This window comes from Trematomus bernacchii, unplaced genomic scaffold (assembly GCF_902827165.1).
Source record: "Trematomus bernacchii unplaced genomic scaffold, fTreBer1.1, whole genome shotgun sequence".
NCBI classification, from domain to species: Eukaryota; Metazoa; Chordata; class Actinopteri; order Perciformes; family Nototheniidae; genus Trematomus; species Trematomus bernacchii.
Window position 1 is genome coordinate 2548561 of NW_022987477.1, and position 23146 is coordinate 2571706.

A 23146-nucleotide genomic window follows, 5' to 3' on the forward strand; every position below is an offset into this window, starting at 1 on the left:
GCTCTTATCTTAAAATGCCATGTTGGAGATAGAGGAACAGAACACAGTGGCTGGGATTGTGATATTTGCTGTATGTACTTCTTATCTGCAGTGGGCTTTTGTGTTTTTTCTTGTGTAAAAAGGGGTTGTGTGGGATACCAGTATAGATAATTATATGCATAGACTAGCCTGACCTCCTTTTAAGCTCTGTAGGTTATACTGATCCTGTGTTATGATGTCACTTCCAGCAACCCAGACTGGTTCAGGGTCAGGTTAAGGACTTCAGCCGTGGGGCAGGACTGAAACACATTCAGACATATTCTTATTTGTTGTATCATAGAAAATGTTAATTTACGTGAAAAAAACAACGTTGGCATTGAACTGTTCTTTGGGTTGTAATAATAAGTCACCTTCATTTGCCACTGCGGCCCTAAACGCGCATCTAAAAGGGAGACACCTGACGTCTCCACAATTACGCGTGCCTCTCGCGTCATGAGCCTGCAAAAAAAGTGTACAAAAAATAAAACGCTCAACACGTGTTACCGACATTCACACAGCCACACAGCCACACAGCCACACAGGGTTGGTGCGAATGTAGATAGTCAGTGGTTCATTTGGAGCTTCCCACATTCACAGACCGCTGTGCGCAATGGCACGAGCGCTCCTCCCGCGCGGGGCTGGGCGCGATAACCGGATAACTTTCCCCTCTGCCTGGAGGATGCTTTTTCTCGATGGCATCTGATGAATTCTCAACTGGGAAACAGTAACAGGTATGTAAGACTGTTTACTTTACACACACTAAATCCACCTTAAAAGCCTGTGTGAAGTTTTCTTGTTACTGTTTTTTAAATGAAATTCTTATCTGCCGATTTTTTTTGCTTTTTTGTATTGTGTGTGCGCTCTGAAAGGTGATCATTGCAATTATCCCTCTGTTACTGGACTGTGTTTGATCTCGAGGCGTGATAATTGAGCCTGATAAGGGGCTCTATCTCGGGCATTTCATTGAATTTAATGATTAGGGTTAGATTTGCGCAAATTAATCTTCCTTGGCATTGCAATTTTGGAAGAGATAAAATACCAAATGATTGATCTAGGCTGCAAAGACCTGAGTAAATTGATTTGCTTGATGCTACATTCATTATAAGCCTAATATTGATATCATTATAGTTACATCTTGAATACACTAACAACCTCCTTCCAATTTCTATGGCTGCAGAACACACACACACACACACACACACACGCTTGCAATTGAGGGTCCATTCAGACAAGGGGAATCAGTTTCAATTTCCACTTGAGTTACAATATACAAACAAACCATTCACTGGAGCACTCGGTATAGCTTTGTGTCACATAACAAGTGCCGCTGGATGTAAATGAATGTGTTTGTGGTTTTATGATTTGCCATCCTGGTGACCTGTCACACCTCAATTTGATGAACTCACTCCTATCCGGAGGCTTCAATAGGATGGGTATCGGTGGCTGTTTCTGCTTCCTCTCTTGTTGATAATGACACTGGAGTCATTGAGTGGAGTAACAGACTGAGAAAATCTTTAAAAAGCCTTACTGGGTTCGAGCCAGGTCTAAAAATGATCTCAGCTTCTTCCTCTTCATTTCTGTCGCAGGAAGAGAGACTGCATGAGATGGATCAGTTTGTTGAACATGCAGACACAGGTGTGAGCACTAACAGCAATGATATGTGGATTCAGGCCAGGGAGGATGGATTGCGAGGAGCAGAGCCGGGATGGCAGCCAACCAGACCTCCTAGACTGGGCTTAATACCACTCCCTCATGAGCAAACCTCCCTGACACTGCTCAAAGGCAAACTGCCAGCCCCTCATTAAAGTTACCATCTCTGCTTTTGGAGTTTGCTGTATTAGAAGTCAGGAAGGAACACTCTACATCTGAGAGGCTGACTGAATGGCGCTGAGGAAGTTTGCTGTTAAGAGCATTCATCTCTGCTGAGTCTTTTATCGAGTTCCTTATCTGTAGAATCCAAGGAGCTTCAGGAGGCATCGATATTTGCTTCATTTCTCAATCAGCAGGGGGGGGAAAAGCACTTGAGCAAGTGTATACTGCAAGGAACACCCCTGCAGGGATGCTTTTCAGCTGTTTTATGCATTAGTCTATCTGACTAATGTTACTAAAGGAGCCTAGAGATGTTCCCCAGCGGGCCTTCGACCTGAAATGATGCTGCCGCCAACCTCTGAATGGTTTAGGGCCAAATACATTTCTGATCTCTATATGAACCATCCAGAACTCTCAGGTCTTCTGGGACGGGTCTGCTTTCAGTCAGAACTAAACATGGAGAAGCAGCGTTCAGTTATTATGCTCCATATTTCTTGAACAAACTAACAGAATCCTTTGTGTCCGCTGCAACTCTTACTAACAGATCCAGGCTGAAGACTTTTCTCTCTGCCGCTGCTTTTAATTGAACGTTTCACATCTCAGCTGCACTATTTCCTAATGCTCTAAATGCTGTTTTTGCACTTTGAATTGCCTCGTGTTGAAAGGTGCTATATGAATAAACTTGCCTTGCATTGATGGCAAATGTGTTTCCCTTTAAACTAAAGCAGGGGTGTCCAAACCTTTTTCTCCGAGGGCCACATACATAAAAATATACGGAGGGCTGGGCCACTCACTAGAGGTATATTGCCTCAATAAGTTAAGTTATAAGTCAGCAAAATCAATCAAATGTATAAATTATGCTTGTTACTTGAATATGCTTTATGAAAACAAACAGCCTACATCCCAGCTCTCCAGAGGGTTTCATTTATCTTGTTGGCAGGTCATTCCTTAAAACATGAGCCTCAGATTGATTATAATAAGAGGAAATAGGAAGGGTATATTTCAAGCTTGTTATGTAAATAAGTTATTTTTTATTATCAACTTTTAATTAATGGTTATTAGTGATCTAAAGAGATGTGAGAGGAACCGATAGAGGGTAGGTTGTGTGATGAATGGATAAACACTAATCTCTGCTCTCTCCCTTTGGTAGGTCTGCCGAACATCTCATCTCCCATGTCACCGGGACGTCTCCATGGCGATGTTTAGCAGTGCAGAGCGGGTCTGGAACGAAACGGACCGCCTGTGGTGGGACTCGGAGAGGAACGAGAGCTCAGAGGCGTCAGAGCAGGATGAGCGTAACTACTACGCCATGCTCTACTCCCTGCTCATCCTGGCCATCGTGTTTGGAAACGTACTGGTGTGTATAGCCGTGGTGAGGGAGCGCTCCCTGCAGACCACCACCAACTACCTGGTGGTCAGCCTGGCTGTGGCCGACCTGCTGGTGGCCTCGCTGGTGATGCCCTGGGCCGTATACCTGGAGGTGAGGAGCTTAGGGGGTCTGAATGTTGAGTGGTTTTCAGTGTCTCATTGTCTCAGTTTTCCCATTGCCCTAACTTAGTGATGATGCCCAGGTCGACCCGGGTTGACCTGTGGGTCACGCGGGTTTTGTTTAGCTTACTATAAATATCAGGGATTTGGCAAAATGTGGCAAAGAAGTGCTCTAAATAAGTTAACTCCCTGGTGATGCCCTGGGCCGTGCACCTGGATGTGAGGAGGTCAGGGGGTCTGTATGTTGTGTGTTTTCAGTGTCTCATTGCCTCAGGTTTCCTACATCTTACAGTTTTCCCATTGCCCTAACTTAGTGATAATGCCCAGGTCGACCTCGGTCCTGTCTATATCTCCCTCTGTTGAACAAGCACTAAAGCACTTCAGTTTGTTGACTCTGTTTTTGTCTCAGACCTCAGCACTTAAAATAGTGCTGACACATAATTGTTGGTTGTTTCAGATTGTTGATAAGGATCTTTTTATGGATTAGGCAGTGTGCTTTTTCTCTAACATGTCATTTAACATTTAAAACAAACAGTTCTGGATCATAAGTTACAGCATGCAGCTATTTCCCTCAGTTCTTCCTTTGCTTTTTAGACCACGAGCCCCTAGCCTGAATAGAGCTAATCCAAAATACTATTAGCAATGTTTCAACCATGTTTCCTCCTCATAGCTAACATCTATTACTTTTGTTTAAAGGTCCCATGTCATGCTTTTCTGGTTATTACCCGTCCCCTTGTGTTATGTAGCTTTTTATGCATGTAAACGGTCTGCAAAGTCACAACCCCTCAAAGTACACCCTGTAGCGAGTAAAACTCTAACACAGAAAATACCTGTCTATGCTGCCCCAGAACGCCTCGTTGGAGATTTTTCTTTTTCCATTTTTTTCTTCCTGGTCGTAGTGACGTAACGGCTCCGCGGATTGGTCCGCTCCTCACACACACACACTCACTCAGCCTTATCTTTTCTCAGCCGCGGCTCAGAGTGTGTGTATGTGCTCAGGCTTAGTTCCGCGTGTCTCGCTGTCTCGCAGACCCCACCCAGCAACCAGGAAACTACACCAGTAATCCAGCTCCTCACAGCAGCGAGCCCCGCAACGTCCCGCCAACACGGCACCCAGACCCCACGCAGCATTCCCATCTGTTTGTCATTACTGGGGTCATTTTCTGGTTGCTAACAAACGCCATTGTAACACATAAACACTGATGTTCCGCTGTCACGGTGGTGGACTCATCAGAACAGAGTGGGCGAGCTGACCAATCAGAGCACAGTGGGCTCAAAGGAAGGGGGGGGCAGGAGCTCCAACAAGCCGTGTAGGACAGAGAGTGAATACACATACTATACAGAGATGCTGTATGAGAAACCAATGTGATTTTGGAACATTGAACAATGTAAATCTATTCTAGTAGACCTCAACAATGGAATTTTGATCAGTAGAAATGGCCATGTCATGGGACCTTTAAGATTTTGCAACTAACAACGTTTTTAATTCATTACGTTTATCCATTTCAACAGTTATTCCTTTAGCTTTAAGCTAGTATCGACTTTTTAGCTTTGTGTAGCATTTTTGCTATTTCTGCTGTTTATCCATTCATATCTGCTAATAATATAGACCTTTACTCCGGCATGTATTTCAAGAGGTTTATCCACTTGGCTTTTGGGAATCACTGAAGGGAAGCAGGGTGAGAAAGTAGAGAAAGCAGAGAGGTTGTGGAAGAGATTCATATTCAGATGCTTGGCAGTGAGTAGCCGACGTTGGAGAGAAAACAAGAAAATTGAGCTAAATTCACAACAGATTAGGATCATTAGGAATTTATTATCTAGTGACAAGGGCGTGGGTGATGGGAAGAAGATAATGATGATAAAATGTGGTCACGATTGTGTTTTGTCATTATTGTAGATTAAACATAATTGCTATAGCACATATTGAATACTAACACAACTTCATTGTCTTTGGTTAATTGGCTGCGCTTCAAATTATGTTGAAGCAACTGCAAGGGGCAAATTGAAATGTATGTTTGCTGTTAATTCGTATTTGCACGTTAAAGATTCATACTCGAGTGGTAATTGTTCATTTTCTCAGCTCACATCCTTCTCTCCAGAAACTCCATTACTTGTACCGAAGACGTGACTCTGAGCATCCGCATTTCATCAAAGTAATATTCAGCACGCGGAAGATACACTGCAGAGGGGCCATGATTGGGTGTGTGGGTGTGTAATGCCATCCTTTAATCTTGGGGGGTAACTGAGTGAGTTGCTCGAGGGCAGGTGTTTGCCCACATGACGTCTGAAAATCCTCTGGTTGAAGTCAAGTAATGTTTAACAAGCAGCCGCCCTGCTGCCCAACGTTTGCTCACTGTCAGCAAAAAGCTCTATTTCTGACAGTGAGCAGAAGATTCAGCAGCAGGTCAACCATTAAAAAAAAAAATAATTAACATTCTCAGTGAGCAGAATCTGACAAATTAAACATGATTATATCCTATGAAAGGTGAATTAAGGTAGCCGGGAACCTCGCCAAGAATCAGTCATGAGTCTCTGCAGGCAGTCATGCAGCTACAGCGTTTTTTGTTTCAGATTCAAAGGGTTTAAAATCCCATAAGGAATGAGTCATGAGAAGATGACACAAAGGTACACTATTTCATAATTTAGCAGGAATGTAAAGGTCAGTAATATGTATCTGGGAAAAAGCATTTGAGACCAAGGCAAAGACTTTCAAATCCCAAAACTGGCAGTGAACGCACCGCCGCCCGCAGGCTGTAATCTGATGGATGGGGATTAGCTTGTTGTGACCACAGGGTTGCTGGTTGGCTTCTGCAGGTGTGATTGTGCTGTAAAAGTGACCGAGTATCTCCTGTCCATTCCTGCAGCAGGCACTAATCATGTGCCCTTGAGCAAGCTATACCTTATCCCTGGATGGTTCTGCTGATGTATGACTTGTACTTGAAGGAAGTGGTTGCATTGGCAGTAATGACTAAGTGCTCACTTTGAACAATACATCCTGAGGAGCAAATGTGTTTCCTGACTACAGCAGCATCTCCATTTGTTGTCTGGAGATTATTTCAGGTCAAAATGTATCCGTATTTTTGTTATATATTCATCTGACAGTGAATTTAAGATAAAGCGACACAAAGGTCCAACTTTTGTGAAGAAAGATAGCTCAAAAAGTTGCATCTCCTTCATGATTATATCCGAAAAAGTAGTATTATATGCAGGTTTAGGGAGTAACAGATTACATAATTACATAATAAAGATTTTCCTATACACAAAATCTCTGAGCAGAGGACACATTGCATTTGATATTATCCAAAAGTAACAGAAAGTAATCAGGTTATTTTTATATTGTGATGCTAAGATTTTTTTACATCTAACTAGAAAACATAATCAGTTTAAAGTACCGCCCAACCCTGATTTATTATTAATATACAAGTTTAATTGTATGTAAAACAGCGTAAACACTCTGACAGATCCTCTCCAGCTGCAGTCTCTTAACAAGCTGCGCTCCCGCTGTCTCTTTTTACCGAGAAATTCATCGCTCTTAAGTGCTTCTTAAACACAGTCGTTCTGAAGTGTGAGTCACCCTCATATTCCCACACGGCACACAATGTTCAATATGTGCCCACATGTGTGCCGCAGCCTTTTAGTGTGAGGGGGTGAACGTGTTAAAACGAGTGTAAATGTGTTGTTTGTATTTGTGCTCTATACTTGAAAGGACCAAATGTCCTCACGAGGAGATGCATTGGACTTCCAAATAGAGAATATTTTCCTTATAGTGAGACTACAAACTCATTGTGTACAGTCTATTTGATTTATTTCCATAGAATACGGCTGTAGGATGTCTCACACTTTTTGACGCTTTAGGATGTCTCACTTTTTGACGCTCCATTATTTCCTTTGTGACATGCATTATGGATCGATAGCAAGCACTTTCATAAACCAATCCTTCGTCTGTATGCTTTTCAGACGCTCGGAGCCTATTCAATGAAAGTAATGTGGATTAATATAAAAGTGTATTGTTTGTAGGCGGGTTGAGATTGTTTTTTGTGAAACATTTGAAAAGACAGGACAATGTTCCCATTTCTTTAACAGCCATAGATTGTTTTCTTTTGTCCGTCAAAGCTTGTGATTTATTCATTGTTTTTTGCGATGTTTTAAACAAATATAATACAAAATGTTTAGGCTTCGGAGAGTTGACAGTGAATGTTTCCACAGTCGGAAGTCTAAATATGTGTTTCTCTCTGTACATGTGATTGTGTTCCCAATTCCCTTGTGTGCCTGCCGCCTGCCTGTGGAGGTTGGCGTTAATTCCCTTCTCGGGCTGAGGAGAATCAGCAGTCAGGGGATGGAGCTTGGATCCAATTTATCTTTGTCAGACAGTTATTAGCAGGCATTATGGAGCCTGAGTGAAAGCCTGTCGGCCTCAGCAGGACTGCACTGGGTTAGAGGTGTTATCGCTTTACTGTGGAGGGGGGGGGGGGGGGGGGGGGGTCAGTGTCTTCTGGAAATTGAAAATGTTTTCACGGTAATTAGGTTTAACAACATGTGTGGGTTATCCATCACACAACATCCACACACTTGCAGCTCGTTTGACAAGAAGAACAAGGGACAAAGATATTGAAAAGACAAATTAGCTTTATTAAAATCCCTATTAGCATTAATCTTTAGAGGGGTCCTCGTATGCTTTGTGGGGTTTAACCTCTTCTGTAGTGTGTTATAATGGATGTGCATGTAAATGGTCTGTAAAAGGCTCAAATGAAACACCTCCTTTGTTTACTTCCACAACAAGGGGACATCACGACATCACACTTGCGCTTCTATTGGCTAGCGCTCCAACACATTGTACGAGATAGGCTAAGAGGACTCTTTAAAGTAGAGACACTACATACTGATATACACCTGAACATCAGCAGGAGAGGACTCTTTAAAGTAAGGACACTACATACTGATATACACCTGAACATCAGAAGGAGAGGACTCTTTAAAGTAGAGACACTACATACTGATATACACCTGAACATCAGCAGGAGAGGACTCTTTAAAGTAGAGACACTACATACTGATATACACCTGGACATCAGCAGGAGAGGACTCTTTAAAGTAGAGACACTACATACTGATATACACCTGAACATCAGCAGGAGAGGACTCTTTAAAGTAGAGACACTAAATACTGATATACACCTGAATATCAGCAGAATATGTCCCTTTTAAATGTAATATATCGGGGTGAATGTATTTCTGGCAGCTTGATCTTCTTTTTCCCTCACTTGTATCATAGCCCAACTGTTTTCCTTCTTTCTTGCCTTTCTGTCACATGTGCAGGTGTGTTTTTCTGTGCGCTCAGTAGGTGTGTCACGACGCTGAATAAGTCCAAGAGAAACATGTGCGTTGATAATCTGCCTGTCTGTCCTGCAGGTGGTCGGCGGGGCCTGGCTCTTCAGCCGGCTCTACTGTAACGTCTTTGTCACGCTGGATGTGATGATGTGCACCGCCAGTATCCTCAACCTGTGTGCTATCAGCATTGACAGGTGAGTGTGTAATGTGTGTGTAATGTGTGTGTAATGTGTGTGTAATGTGTGTGTATGTCGACTGATATCTGCCGTGACATCTCCAGTATAAATGTCATCCCGTGAGATTTCCATATTTCCCCCTCTTGCTCTTTTCTTCACTTCACTTCATAGATTTATCAACGCTCTCGTGGTGGAAGACGCTCTTTCCCCATCTTGTTCAAATCCTCTTGATAGTTGTGTGTATCTTTCTGCATCAGTGTGTGACAGACTGAGACTCAGTGAGGAACAGATAGAGAATTTTCTGAACACTGTGTGGGTTTTTATCTCAAGTTTTAGGTTCAGACTCAGGCTTTTCATGCGTCTTATTTCTGCGGATTTGTTTGCATAAGTGCAGAAGGGAACCGTGTCGTGCATTAGCCGAACTTTACTATATGCGTCCTGTATTTAAATGATTTATTTGCTTGGTTTTCTTCTTGTGTCACGGTTAATATTTAATTACTCTCTACCGTCTCGAACTTATAACCTGCAGGCAAGAGTTCAACATAAAATCCTACATGGATGTGTCATGGGGGATGAATGTGTGCAGTAAGGCTTTCTCATGCTTTGACGTAAGGTACAAAGTTACCAAAAGTTTGCTTTGCTTTAGGCCATCGTCATGGCAAACCTTTTTTTACTGACGTCAGTACACAGTCCCAACTATTGCATGGGGTGCTACGGATACAGTAGCAATAAAGCCAGCACTCACCGCACTGAGTATGACTTTTCCATGCCCGCCGTACACTCATATGGAAGGGGCGGTCTCTCCCCCCAACAACAGTGCATTACATAACTGTAAAACCTATCATAACTGTGCACATCTTATACTTATTTGATAACTACTATATCCCTTGGTTACTTGAACACGCTACAATATTATTAACGAGTGTCCTACCTTATTAAAATATTGATATACGAAAATATTTGTATTGGAACAGTTTTTGACGTAGTAATGCTGTAACATATTTCAGCCACTAGGGGGGGGCAATGACCCCCCTGCCCCCCGCAAAATCCGCCTATGTCGTCATGTACAGTAAAACCCATATTCTGTATTCTTAATTGAACATTTTGACATGCCTGCAGGTACATTATGTCTGTTTACACATTTGATAATTATAACCTGCTTCCGAGAGATGGAGTTATTGCCTGAAGCCCCGTGTTCCTCTCTGAATGAATTATTAGACGTCGCCACATCACCTTTACAGTATCACACGCTTGGTGAAGTGCCACATTTCAGTGAATCTCCGGGGGCATTCTGTGTCATTGATAGTGTTCAACACGCACGCATTACCTTTGTGAGAGCATTGTTTATTTATAACGTCTCACAGCAGTCGTAACAGGGAGGATTTATCGCCTGTTCAAAAGGAAAGAGTCAAACCGGGCGAATCGGAGGCGGAAACACTGAAATAAAGTTCTTACATTAAAACTTGAAGGTGAGGAGTCTGTTCTTACAGCGCGGGTCAGGTTTTTACTGCAGTCTCCACTCAGAAGAGTCTTCTTTCATCCTGTAACTCAAAGCAGCACTGGATCAATGCATCACGTACATTATTTCTCGTCTTCTTCACTTTTTCCTCGTCCTTTAACATCAGGAGGTCACAGTGATTCAGAGAATACCTGCGCTCCCAGCTCAGCCCTGCATTTCTACCCAGAAAGGCAGCCAGTGTAATTAGTCTGATGAGGACAAACAAGGATGGCAGTTGGCTCAAAGCAACATATAACATCACATCCATTTTGGGTCGGGGTCCAGCGTAATTGCTGCTCCTTCTGAGCCCATTTTTCCCGGGCTCATTACACACTCTTGGGTTCTGTGTGCTGATTAACTCTTAAATCACAGCTCCACTTTTATTGCTGAATACCCAAATTGTTCTAAATAGAAGTGCCTGCTTTGGTGCTCCATTGTTCCACCTGATATTATCCAATTTCTCTCAGCAGTGCTTTTCTGGAAGCACTCAATTTCTCACTGCATTTGTTCCCTTTTCCTGTACTTCATCAGCACCTTTGTCTCCATTCAGATGTCACCATGTTCTCTCGTTCTCACAGCGAGACAGACTGTAAATGTGTGTGTTGTCCTGCAGGTACACAGCCGTGGTGATGCCCGTCCTGTACAACATCACGTATCGCTCCAAGAAGAGAGTGTCTGTGATGATTGGCACCGTGTGGGTCCTGGCCTTCACCGTCTCCTGCCCGCTGCTGTTTGGTTTCAACACCACAGGTCAGGTCAACATAATGACTCCATCTTAATGTCCGGACACATCACACACAGCGAGTCCATTTTAGCAGGATGCAAAATATAATTCAAGTCACGAAAGGCAGCGTGTGACTGGGAAATTCAGGGTCAGGGGTATTTGCCTTTTAGGGTCAGCTGTGGGACATGGCATGCGATCTAATGCGGGATTTAAAGGTGCATTCTACTAATTTAGCATGTCAGAGTGTCATGGTCTGTACTACTCAGCCTGAGAACATGTTGTTTAACGTCTAGCCCAGGGGTGTCCAAACTTTTTTCACTGAGGGCCACATACAGAAGAACATACCAAGGGCTGGGCCACTCACTAGAGGTATATTGCCTTATCAGTTCAGTTATAAGTTAGCAAAATCAATCAAATAGGGTTAGATACTTGAACATGCTTTAAGAAAAAAACAGCCTACATCTCAGCTCTCCATAGGGTTTCATTCATTTTGTTGGCAGCTCATTCCTTAAAACAAAAGCCTCAGATAGCTTATTAGAGGAAATATGAAGGGTCTATTTCAAGCTTGTTATGTAATTAAGTTATTGGGCTTTTTTTAAGATTTGTTGACTTTAATTGACTGAATTTATTTGAAAAGTGGGCTCGTTAACACATGAGTACTGCTGTGTAATATATGTTCACATATATATTTAAGAAGTACAAGAACACGTTTTATTTGTGGGCCATATTCCATTATACTTTTTTAATTAGCTGAGGGCCGATTCAAAATGGGCCACGGGCCGCATTTGGCCCACGGGCCGTAGTTTGGACACCCCTGGTCTAGCCTGACTGAAAAAACTCATGACGAGACTGACGATTTACCCGAGAGCTTGTTTGTATTACAAGCTGTTGCATGTTGAGTTTGAGAGACATGTCCTTATCTCAAGGTCATACAGGAGTACACATCCATCTTGTCAGGCTCCAAGTAATACTTTTAAGACATGCAGTCAACATCCTGTGTAGCTCTGGCAGCTGTGGGCGTGGTTAACACCTGCCAAGTTGTTTTTGACTGCCCCGTTCCAAATCATTTCCAATGATGTCCCCTCAGATGCTCAAGTGCAACAAACCATCTGGTGTCAGGTTAGACATGAGGAGCAGCAGAAGCTGTCGCCTTGGAGTTGTCTTTCAAAGTCACACAAATTCAGAATATCTGACTACTTGTATTTGTACTACATTAGGCTTTAAATGCATTCACTACAAGGTGAGGGGCATTTCATTAAAGAGGCCTTATTGCGCTTTTTGGGGTTTTCTCTACCCTCCAGTGTTTATATAGGTTTTTGTGAATGTAAACGGTCTGCAAAGGCTCAAATCTGTGTATGTTCTCTCCCACACTCGAAAAGAGTTGCTGCAGCACAGGCAGTATGAGAAAAATAAAGAGCTTTTTGAACATTAAAGCATGGAGACATGTCACAGTAGAGACACTACATACTGATATGAACCTGGACATGAGCAGAACAATATTTGAAACGTCACAATAACTCAGTCTAGACCATTTTTTTAAACCTGCCTCTAAGTGCCTAAACCTTATTAAACGGCAGTACTAAATGTCCGAAGTGCCCTTGATAATGATGCACAGCTTTACAGAACTTAATATATTTTTTAAGTGCACTGCAGGAGAAATGTTTCTAGGTTTTTTTCCCAAATGTGACTGTCTCACTTTTAGTTGTCTGTTTGTTTTGAGAGATGTATCTGTGGAGGGAGTAGACATACTAATTGCGTTTTCCCAGTCAGGTGAAACATGTCTCCTTTTTCTAACTTTCAAAATGAGGTTTCAAGTTTCATGTTCAAGGATTCAAGGCTTGTATTTTCAAAATTGTAGGTCACAGGCTCCTCCAACAGTGCAACACAATAACACAGAAAAAATAGTATAGGTAAATAAAATAAAATAGAATATAATAGAAAGTGCAGGTGACTTCTTCTTCTAGTTTTGTCTTGGATGATTCTGAGGGAGGTTTTTTGGTATCACACGTGTTTGTGAACAATACAGATGCAGATGAAGTAAGGTCTTCTGTGTTTGTGTGAGGAAGAATGAAACAAAACTGTAAAACAAGACAGAGAAAAGCAGCAATTTTAATTCACATTGCCAGCAGCACCATTGCATGACTGCACATACACAATGAGGACACAATGTAAAGCTGCTCTCTGGGATGCAGCATTTGGTTGCTCACAATCAATGCTAGACAATGGCTGGTGATTGCAGACTTTTTTTGTCAGTATGCAACTAACCCGAATCAGCACTAGAAAGAGCGAACAGTGGGTCCTTCATTAACCCTCATAAGAAATGGATTGAAAAACAGCAGCTAAAATGTGCAATTAAAGTACAAAATCATCTAGAAACTGAACGTGGTTTGGATCGTGACTGGAAATAGATTGTGTGTGTCTGTGCTGGTTTCCATCTTTCTTTGTATTGAGGGGTTATTGATCCACAGGAACATCCGTGGAGAGGCCAATCACTTCAGTTTGTTCATGCCTCTGACCTGCATCACACACAGCTGTGCAGAGAGCCGGCCCTTTTTTTTTCCAATTTCAATTTGCAGCACTATAAACTCACTGATAGATATTTAGCTCGGGCTTTTGATTGAAATATGGCTCTACCTTATTATTATGTCAAATCAAATGGGCTCGTAATCTGAATAAATGGTAGAATAATCATCAAATCAATCACATCCCCACCTCACTGCTGTGTGATAATATGCAGGACAAGTCATCAAGGTCATTTCTTACGGCGCAAGATTGTGATGTATAACCAAGGGAAATACAATAATAAAAGATGAGAGTGGGATTCTAGTCTTTGCAGACCATTTACATGCACACAAACCTATAAAAGACACTACAGGAAAGGGGAAAAAATCACAATAGGGGCCCTTTAATTATTACAATACTTAAGTGTGGCCCTTTGTGAGTGTATTCATAAAAGTGCTGTTCTCCGCAATAATGAAAAAGGCCCTAAACTCCATATTTTGTAATCTCTAGAAGTGACATCTAGGTCATTCTCAAGATGAACAGGGTCAGAGGTTATCTATAAATTACGCCTTCTGTCTCTTTTACTATCCTGACGTTTATAGGGTGTTCTGCATATTAAAGGTCCCCTATTATACAGTTTTTCATCAATATGTTATAGGTCTCAGATATATATAGAACCTGTCTCTGATTGGCTGAAACACCAAACAGATCATTGCAGCATCCCATAATCCCCTCTGTTTCAGCCCTGTTTCCAAAGTGCTGATTCTCTGTCTGTTACTTTAGATGAAAATAAGGAGCCCCTCCCCACGCCCCTCTGAGAGAGATTTGGTTAAAAATAACTCAATGGTGCTCTAGGAGGAGATTCAGGTGATAAGGTGTGGGGGGGGGTTACCTTGGGGGCTGATTGGCTAATGGTTACACAAGACAAAACATCGTTATGACATCATAAAGTGGCCAAAATCTGATCAGCTCATTTTCAGACAGGTTTTTATAGAAATGGATCAGGACAAAAAGAGAGAGAATCTTTTTTCCTGAAACTTTCAGAGTCTCTTTCTACAGAGGGGACACATGTTGATGAAGAAGAGACATGAAGAAGAGGGGACACATGTTGATGTAGAAGAAACATGAAGAAGAGGGGACACATGTTGATGTAGAAGAGACATGAAGAGAGGGGACACATGTTGATGTAGAAGAGACATGAAGAAGAGGGGACACATGTTGATGTAGAAGAGACATGAAGAAGAGGGGACACATGTTGATGTAGAAGAGACATGAAGAAGAGGGGACACGTGTTGATGTAGAAGAGACATGAAGAAGAGGGGACACATGTTGATGTAGAAGAGACATGAAGAAGAGGGGACACATGTTGATGTAGAAGAGACATGAAGAAGAGGGGACACATGTTGATGTAGAAGAGACATGAAGAAGAGGGGACACATGTTGATGTAGAAGAGACATGAAGAAGAGGGGACACATGTTGATGTAGAAGAGACATGGAAAAGTGGATTTTGCATCATAGGTGACCTTTAATCCTTTGTTCTTCACTCAGATGACCCGCTGGTGTGCTCCATCTCCAACCCTGACTTTGTGATCTACTCCTCGGTGGTGTCCTTCTACCTGCCGTTCATCGTCACTCTGCTCGTCTACATCCGCATCTACGTCTTCCTCCGGATGAGGAGGAAGAGGATAATCTTCCGTCAGGCCAGCCGTAAAGTGCAGCCGGGCTCCACTGCACCGTCTGTGGTGAGGACGTTATGTTAGTGTTTCATTACCTCTGCTGAGTTATGGTACTGCGGTTCATTTATGACTCTGAGACATGAAATGACAGCAAAGTGAGGCGTAGGGGAAGAGAAGGGAGCCACAACAGAGGAAGAGACAGAACAGGCCAAGGACAAACGCTAACAAAGATTTGTGTTTCATAAACCGCTGCTAGATAGTACTTAATTTTCTTTTGTTGTGTACCAACAAATGTGCAAACAATAAGGGAATACAAATGAATCCTGGCCAACTCTTGCAATCAATCTCCCTCGTACAGAAATGTGTAATTTGCGCTGTTGAGATTCATAAATACGATGCAGAAACATGCAGCTTTGTGCGTTATCAATCATTGTCAGCAAGGCTTTCTAAACGCTTTGTAAAGGGTGTCTTATTAGAAAGTGGTCCCTGATTTATTATACAGAGCTGAGTTCTATTATCCACTCAAATGAAACCCTTTAGATCGGATTATTGAAAAATAAATCTCTGGTTTTCTCCTGAGTGCTGCTTTATATTTCCCATGCACCTCTGCCTAACTCACACTCATTCACGTTATTCATTCTCATAATGACATGCAAATCAAAATGTACTTCTATATATTATGGCAGACAGGGAAAACCTTTTATAGAGCTTCATAACTAGACTCCGATGCAGTAAAATAAAACACTTTTGTTCCGAATACTCAGTCAAATTGCATAAGATGAAGCCTTTTTTTCACATTTGAATGTATTTGTTGGTAAAAGGGTTCAGAAAAGATGACAGAAGGAGGCGAGAAAAGCTGTTCAAGGCCGTTGACGTGCAGGGTGAGAGCTATAACTCTCTGCTGAACAACAATGAAATGAACTGGATAGAAAAACAGTATCGTGGTTCATAAGAAGCTGACATGGCTGTCACTGAAAACACGAGAAGTGTTCTTAATTAAAAAGGCTGTCAAGTTGCTTATAAATAGACAATTTAATTAGATAGGAATGTACTCCGTGCTGCCCTTTGTCCTTAAAGTAATGAATACACACAGTGATGGATAGATAGTGAATTACATATAAAAGAAAAGGATATCTCTGCTTCTCTTCTTGGTGTTTATTTTGAGAGCCAATTATATTCCAGTCCATACAAAGCATCATGTCTTCTCATTGAAGTGCTTCTTCATATGGCGTGTACCTATCCTCCTTCTCCTCACTCCTTCTCCTCCACCTGTCATGTCTTTGATCACGTCCATCACTCTTGTGTTTGTCCCAGTTACATCTATCATTCATGATGGCTTTAACCTTCTTGTACGTTGCTATATTATTCACCCCTAAGGCTGTTATGTTTCAAAGATAATGTTGATATCAAAATGATGGCTTTATCTATTAAGGGCAAGGATACCAGTTCATGTTCTGTGCATCTGTATATCCTTTGTCTCTTCAAGATGATGTATAAAAAGCCACTATTATTTAATTGGATGACAGCAGCGGCAATGGGAGCTTCCTGTGCAATGTGGTCCCACAAGATGTGTCCACTCCATTGCACACTAACTCCCAGCTTCCTATTTAACAGCGTTTTACAGATGATGGGTTGTCGTTGAGCCCCAGTTTGGGATCTCATCCATGAGTGCAGACACTCATTGTGAGATCTAAGCCCCGGAGGAGATCAGGCTGAGGGGGTTACAATGGAAACGTGTTTTGAAATATCATAACAGGACTGTGACTCAGTCAGCTGAAGGATATTGATATGTAGAAGGAAGCTTGTTTCAAAAGAGACTTATCTTTATTTCTGCAGGGAGCTCTAATGGAGTCGCGCTGCGTCCCGCTCAGAAGTGAAAGGGATTTAAAACGTATAAGACATGCATTTTAATTCATATCTGTGACACGGAGACGCCACATGATTTGTCGGAGGTTTCATAAAAACATCCTCTCACATACATAGGCTGGGTTTCCTTTCTATCTAAATCTGTTTTAATTAGAGGGAGGGAAATTAATTGATCAGCACATAAAAGTAAGCTCTGTTGCACGATTAAAAACTAATTTCTGTTTAGTTAATCCATCCAAGTCTATTCATGTAAGCCCTGTTTAAGTAGAGTTTAATTAATACGGAAAGGGTAGCTTACTGATGAATTAGTTGGCTCAATCTTATTCAATATGGCTATAAAGGGGCTTTATTATGCTCTTTGGGCTTTTCCATTTCCTGTATAGTTTTTAGTGCATGTAAATGGTCTGCAGAGGCTAAAATCTCTGTGTTCCCTCAGAGGGAGTTTCTCTCCCACACACTGTCAACGCAGAAGATACAAATATGAAGCACAATAGGGCCCCTTTAATTATTCCTCCTTTAATTTTGGCTCAATCAAACTCTAAAATCTAGTCATTTTTAAAAGGTTTAAGTTCAAAGACATTTAATGAGAAGTTTTGATTGATTCTCTCTGAATGTTAAAGTTTTAAAGTATCTTGTAGCATGATTTAAAGTTATATCATGACTTCTGTGTAAAATAAACCTTGTTGGTGTAACCCCCTCTATGGTAAAGCATAATCAAGACTTTCTAAACCTGTGAAGTGCTGGGTAGGGGTGTTGGGATGAGATAAGGATGGTTTAAGCATTTCCTTACAAATAAATATATCTCCTTCTCATCCTTTAGGAGACCTGTCTACAAGAGGAGACTCCCAAGGCAAAGCAGGACCTGTCCCCTATAAGGATCAAAGTGGTAGGTGCTATTTTAAACTCGAGATCCAAACCGACCGTGAGAATCTTGCATTTCTTTCACTGCTCTGGTTTTGCTGAATGCAGCGCAGCCTGACTAACTCTCATATTGACTGTGTTGGCGTTTTGTGACTTGGTTGCATGCACAGAGGTTCTGTTTTTAGCTTTTCATGTGAGTCTGCCAGCTTGTATGTTCGTGCAAACTTGAGTTTTCTGCTCCGCTACGAGGCTGCAGCCCAGGGCTCTGAGAGGGAGCTGAACATTGTGATTCTGAAGCGTGGCTCTTTGCATTTCGTCACCTGGTCAAAAGCTGGGAGAAGTGTGTGTGTGTGTGTGTGTGTGTGTGTGTGTGTGTGTGTGTGTGTGTGTGTGTGTGTGTGTGTGTGTGTGTGTGTGTGTGTGTGTGTGTGTGTGTGTGTGTGTGTGTGTGCGTGTGCGTGTGTGTGTGTGTGCGTGTGTGTGTGTGTGTACCAATTTGTAATGAAAAGGATATCAAGATTAGGTACATTACAGCAGTGTAACACACCCAAACATGCATACTTATCTTACTCTAGTAGAGATTAGAGGACAGGTCCAATGCTGTGAACAAAATTATCAAGTCAAAGTTATTTATTTATTTTATCTTATGTACCTCATTTAACTTAATAATTAATCTTGAATCACTAATAATTCTAAAGAAGGCAACAATTGACAATGTGGATAAGAATACTGAATACTTATCCAAAGTGTGTGGTGTGTGTGTGGTGTGTGTGTGTGGTGTGTGTGTGTGTGGTGTGTGTGTGTGTGTGTGTGTGTGTGTGTGTGTGTGTGTGTGTGTGTGTGTGTGTGTGTGTGTGTGTGTGTGTGTGTGTGTGTGTGTGTGTGGTGTGTGTGACGCACTGCAGCACCTGCATTATCAACAGACTGCTCAAAGGCAGAGGGAATCTGTCATGTGTGAAGTCAGAGAAGATTGAAAATGTATGTTACTGTGGCTTTACTGAAAGTACACATTAAATTATACTTTCTAACTATTTAATGACTTTTATTATCGCTCCAAGGGGGAAAAGGCTCATTGGAGCTGTTACTGAATTTGTTGAGTTTTCAAAAGTAAATTGCTAAAAGAAGGATATATTGTATTTACAGATACCGTCACACTGATGTTTCCTCAATGTTAACTGCATCTGTCACTTAAAAACTAGGCATTGAGGATCACGAAGGAGTCTCTATTGCTATGAATCTGTCTGAACACCGCAACACTTCTAAGACGTATTGGACATCAAACGTTCTGAGTCATACTCTTGCTTCCTTTAGACTCACTGAAGGAGCACTAAGCTTTAGTATTATGATGTCGAAGCAGGATAAGATGAAAGTGTCTTTGAACAGACCGAAAAGTGTAAGCCAGTAAAGAAGTATTGTTTTTTTTTGGGGCAATCTCAGAACACTGACATAGTTTTTCACATTGCCTCATTAAGTAGTTGGCAAACACAGGCAGTTTGAGAAGAGTAAAGACCTTTTTGAACATTAAAGCATGTACCTGTAACCTGAAAATGAGCAGAATATTGCCATTTGGTGCTTGGCATATATACTATATACTTAGACAAATACTGGTGCAAATGGGTCTTACACATGAAAAGGGTTGTTACATAATCCATGGAGAATTTTCTGGATCTACTAGCCTCTTCTGAGGAGAAAGACTTGACTGATATCGACACAGATTTGTGATCCCATTTTGAGACTATTCGCTGAGGATATATTGATTAGATTAGATTCCTTTTATTGTCACTACACACTTTAATTGAATTAATCCACATTCAATTTAAATTAAAGAACAGAGGAGCAAACACAATGGCATCTCAACCTCAGTTTGTTTATGTCCTGATCACATCACTAAGTCTCTATACAAATCGCATTTATTATTGATTTACAGTGCAGCGAAATCCAAGCATTGAACAGTACGCTTACAAAACACATTACCATACAAATACAAGAACAATACGGTCAAGGCAGTAAAACGTTTAAACAAGTCAGTAAGTAAGTTATTGCACATGTATTTATCAGTGCAGTTGATAATTACAAAACTAAATGGGCTGTGTTGTCAATAAAATGTAACAATAAAGTATAGAAAAAATGAAACTTGATTAGAAGAATATGTTTTCTGACTGCACAGCTTATCTTTGTCATGTGTTATTGTGTCCCACAGCAGGGCGTAGAGCCTTCAAGTCCCTCCAAGCCCAACCTGTTGTCAGAGTGTTTGTGGCGCAAGCGTCCGAAGACGAACCCCGTGGACTCCGGTCTGCCTCCGGTGGACACGCAGAACAGCCTCAGCCACGCCTCCTGCGGTCGCACCGAGATGGAGCCGGAGAGAGGGGAGGAGGAGGACGACCAGAACGACCGGCCTGCCGTCAGGAGGAACTGCGAGGTGAAGGATCTGTCAAACGGACGAACGCACACGACAGTACGGTGGACGGCTCAATCACAAATCAACAGTTCAAGATTCAGGAGCATGCACGCACGTGAGAAAAAGGCCACTCAGATGCTGGCCATCGTGCTGGGTAAGTGGAGATTGTCTTGAGTGGGGATGAAAGGGTAAAGGTCATAACACTTAGTGATGTTTGTCCGGGCCAAATTGATCTAAATACATATATTGACATTTCTATTATTACAGTATGAATGAAAAGTAATAAAATGGACTTCACTTCGTTACACAGCTTCACGATTTCTGAATGTACGCTTAAGCCTAAAACAGTATTGTGCAGTTCACACAAAAAAGTAACATCATGAGTGCAAACAGGCTATAATACACAGCTAAAGCCCGAGCATTAGCAGGCTATCAATGCCTAGTATAATAATAATAAAGCGTATAACTGCAGAGGCAATTTAATGTAGACTTGCTTACCCTGCTACAACTCCTTAAACATTTTGATTGTCTTTTCTGCTTGTACCGTCTACTTCCTGGAGGTGATGGCAACAGCACATTTTCTCACTCGGTGTGCATTTGCTGCATATTTTGCAGAGCCCCAATAAATCAAGTTGAATTGTCAGAAATGTCTGGCTGGCTTTGGGTTCCCAGTGTGAGTCCAAACACACACAGCTCTTCCGGACGCTGCTCCTGACGCAGCTTCCACACGCTCCAATTATCAGCCAGCTTTCTACGAGGCTGGACAATTTAGCTCTGGCCCGGTATGGATCTCTCTGACATTAATGTAATCAGAGGTGTCTCATTACGTTACACGGGTGTTGGTGAAAACTGTGGCGCATACACAGAAGTAATCCCACTCCCACATCCACTGATATTGCCATGAAGCTGTGACCCCAATTGTAGCGCTGGAATTTAATGTGTTTTTCTACTATGCTGCAGCATTTATAGTTGTTTATATATAAAAAATGTCCTATGGCTGCCTGGGAAAATAAGTGAGAGTGGTATGAAGTCCCAAAGTATGGATTAATAGGGAAACAAAAGTGTTTTAATTGCTAGGCCTGTAGAGATTTCTAACACAACTCACAGGCAGTTTGAAATGAGACGCTGATTAAACATTTATAGTTACTTTTCGAAGTAGTCGGTGTTTGATTTTGCATAAAAGTAAACCAATTCAGGCTAACTGCTGCTGCCCTCGGCTGTTCATTGATTGTTATTTCATCTCAAATTCTGCTATGAGTTGGTTAAGAAACCTGATTCTTTTGCTTTTTTTCTACCTTTGACTGTTTGAATGTTTTCTAAAATCAACTGTAACCCCAAATGATCATTCATATACTGTAGTTAGCTATTATCTATATTAATTGTTATACACCATTAGATTACTTTAGAAGTACATTTGGTTTGTACTGTTGGTCATAGGCTAATTAGTCCAGCATGCTAACGAGTACCTCATATTCAAACTTCCCTAAAAGTCCAGTGTGTGGGGTTTAGGGGGATTTATTGGCAGAAATGGAATATGATATTGCAACACAGTCTCACGGCATTTCGTGTTATAGTCACGAAATTAATCTATTGATTCGTGTTCACCAACACGATTTCGCCATTATTTTTCGTGTCACACAGAACGATTTTAAAAGCAATGTAAATAATAACAAATTAGAAGGAAAAAGACATTTAAAAAAATACGGATGTCAGTATTCTGAGGCTCTGAGCTCCATTTCTTTTCCTCACTGACGGCAAAAAAACTCAGGGATAGGGTTAGGCTTAGGGTAAGATATTGAGTAAGAACATGTTTTTATGAACCACACAGCTTCTGGTCTTCCAAGACCCGACCGGACAAAAAGACGTGTTGCAGGCACGAAACATACTACCAATAGAAATACATTGCATTTAAAATCGTTCTGTGTGACACGAAAAAAATGTGAAAATCGTGTTGGTGAACACGAATCAATAGATTAAATTACACGAAATGCCGTGAGACTGGGTTGGATATTAACAAATATGTTTTCATTTGTGTATTATCACCTGAAACTAAGAATAATTTTGTTTTTGTCAGCTTAGAAAGAGCCCTTCATAGCCTATCTGTATTCCTCTTCGCGGAGTTAGCCATTTATTTACATTAGCTTAGAACGGACAAACCAAACTCTGGCTAAAGAGAAGGCTTTAGCGTTATTGCCTTAGCTTAAGGCCACTGTTTTCTACTAAATTTAACACACTGGACATTTACATTGTTATACTTTATGATATCACTTTTGAAATGGAGATTTGAAAGGGTCTGTTGGTAGTAAGCTAGTTAGCTGAGCATGCTAACGTCTTTAGCATGTTGTAGTAGACACATTTTCTTACAACTTTGTTTGTGCTTTTTGTGTTTCGTCCTTTCTCCATGCCTCTCCAGGGGTGTTTCTCATCTGCTGGCTGCCCTTCTTTGTGACTCACATAGTGAACACCCACTGCAGGACATGCTACGTGCCTCCTGGGCTTTACAGCGCTTTCACCTGGCTGGGTTACGTCAACAGTGCCCTCAACCCTATTATCTACACCACCTTCAACATCGAGTTCAGACGGGCTTTTATCAAGATTCTCAGCTGCTGAGCGACAGGATATTAAAAAATTGATATTACTAAGTGTGGTGCACTTACTGAAACGGTGAAAACAGATGGCCACGGTGCAGATATTTTTAACCTGCCTTACTCGAGCAGCAAGAAAAAAACAAAGACGCAATGCAATAAATACAAACACAAGAGGACTTTTTCCTCAACAGTACTTGGACTTCAATGGAACAG

General features: G+C 41.6%; 1 protein-coding gene across 1 annotated transcript; it reads left to right on the forward strand.

Moving 5' to 3' along the window:
- The first annotated feature begins 677 nt into the window (after positions 1-677).
- drd3 (dopamine receptor D3) lies at positions 678-23008 on the forward strand. The gene is made up of 8 exons (XM_034150907.1): positions 678-749; positions 2978-3307; positions 8725-8837; positions 10931-11067; positions 15093-15286; positions 17907-17972; positions 20148-20499; positions 22759-23008. The coding sequence occupies exons 2-8, from the start codon at positions 3020-3022 to the stop codon at positions 22953-22955; spliced, it is 1347 nt and encodes a 448-aa protein (XP_034006798.1). The 5' UTR covers positions 678-749; positions 2978-3019; the 3' UTR covers positions 22956-23008.
- Positions 23009-23146: the final 138 nt, after the last annotated feature.

Coding starts and splice junctions, on each gene's coding strand:
- drd3 (XM_034150907.1), top strand. CDS start 3,020: ATGGCGATGTTTAGCAGTGCAGAGCGGGTCTGGAACGAAACGGACCGC. Junction 11,068..15,092: donor GTTTGGTTTCAACACCACAG/GTCAGGTCAACA, acceptor TTCTTCACTCAG/ATGACCCGCTGGTGTGCTCC. Junction 15,287..17,906: donor GCTCCACTGCACCGTCTGTG/GTGAGGACGTTA, acceptor CTCATCCTTTAG/GAGACCTGTCTACAAGAGGA.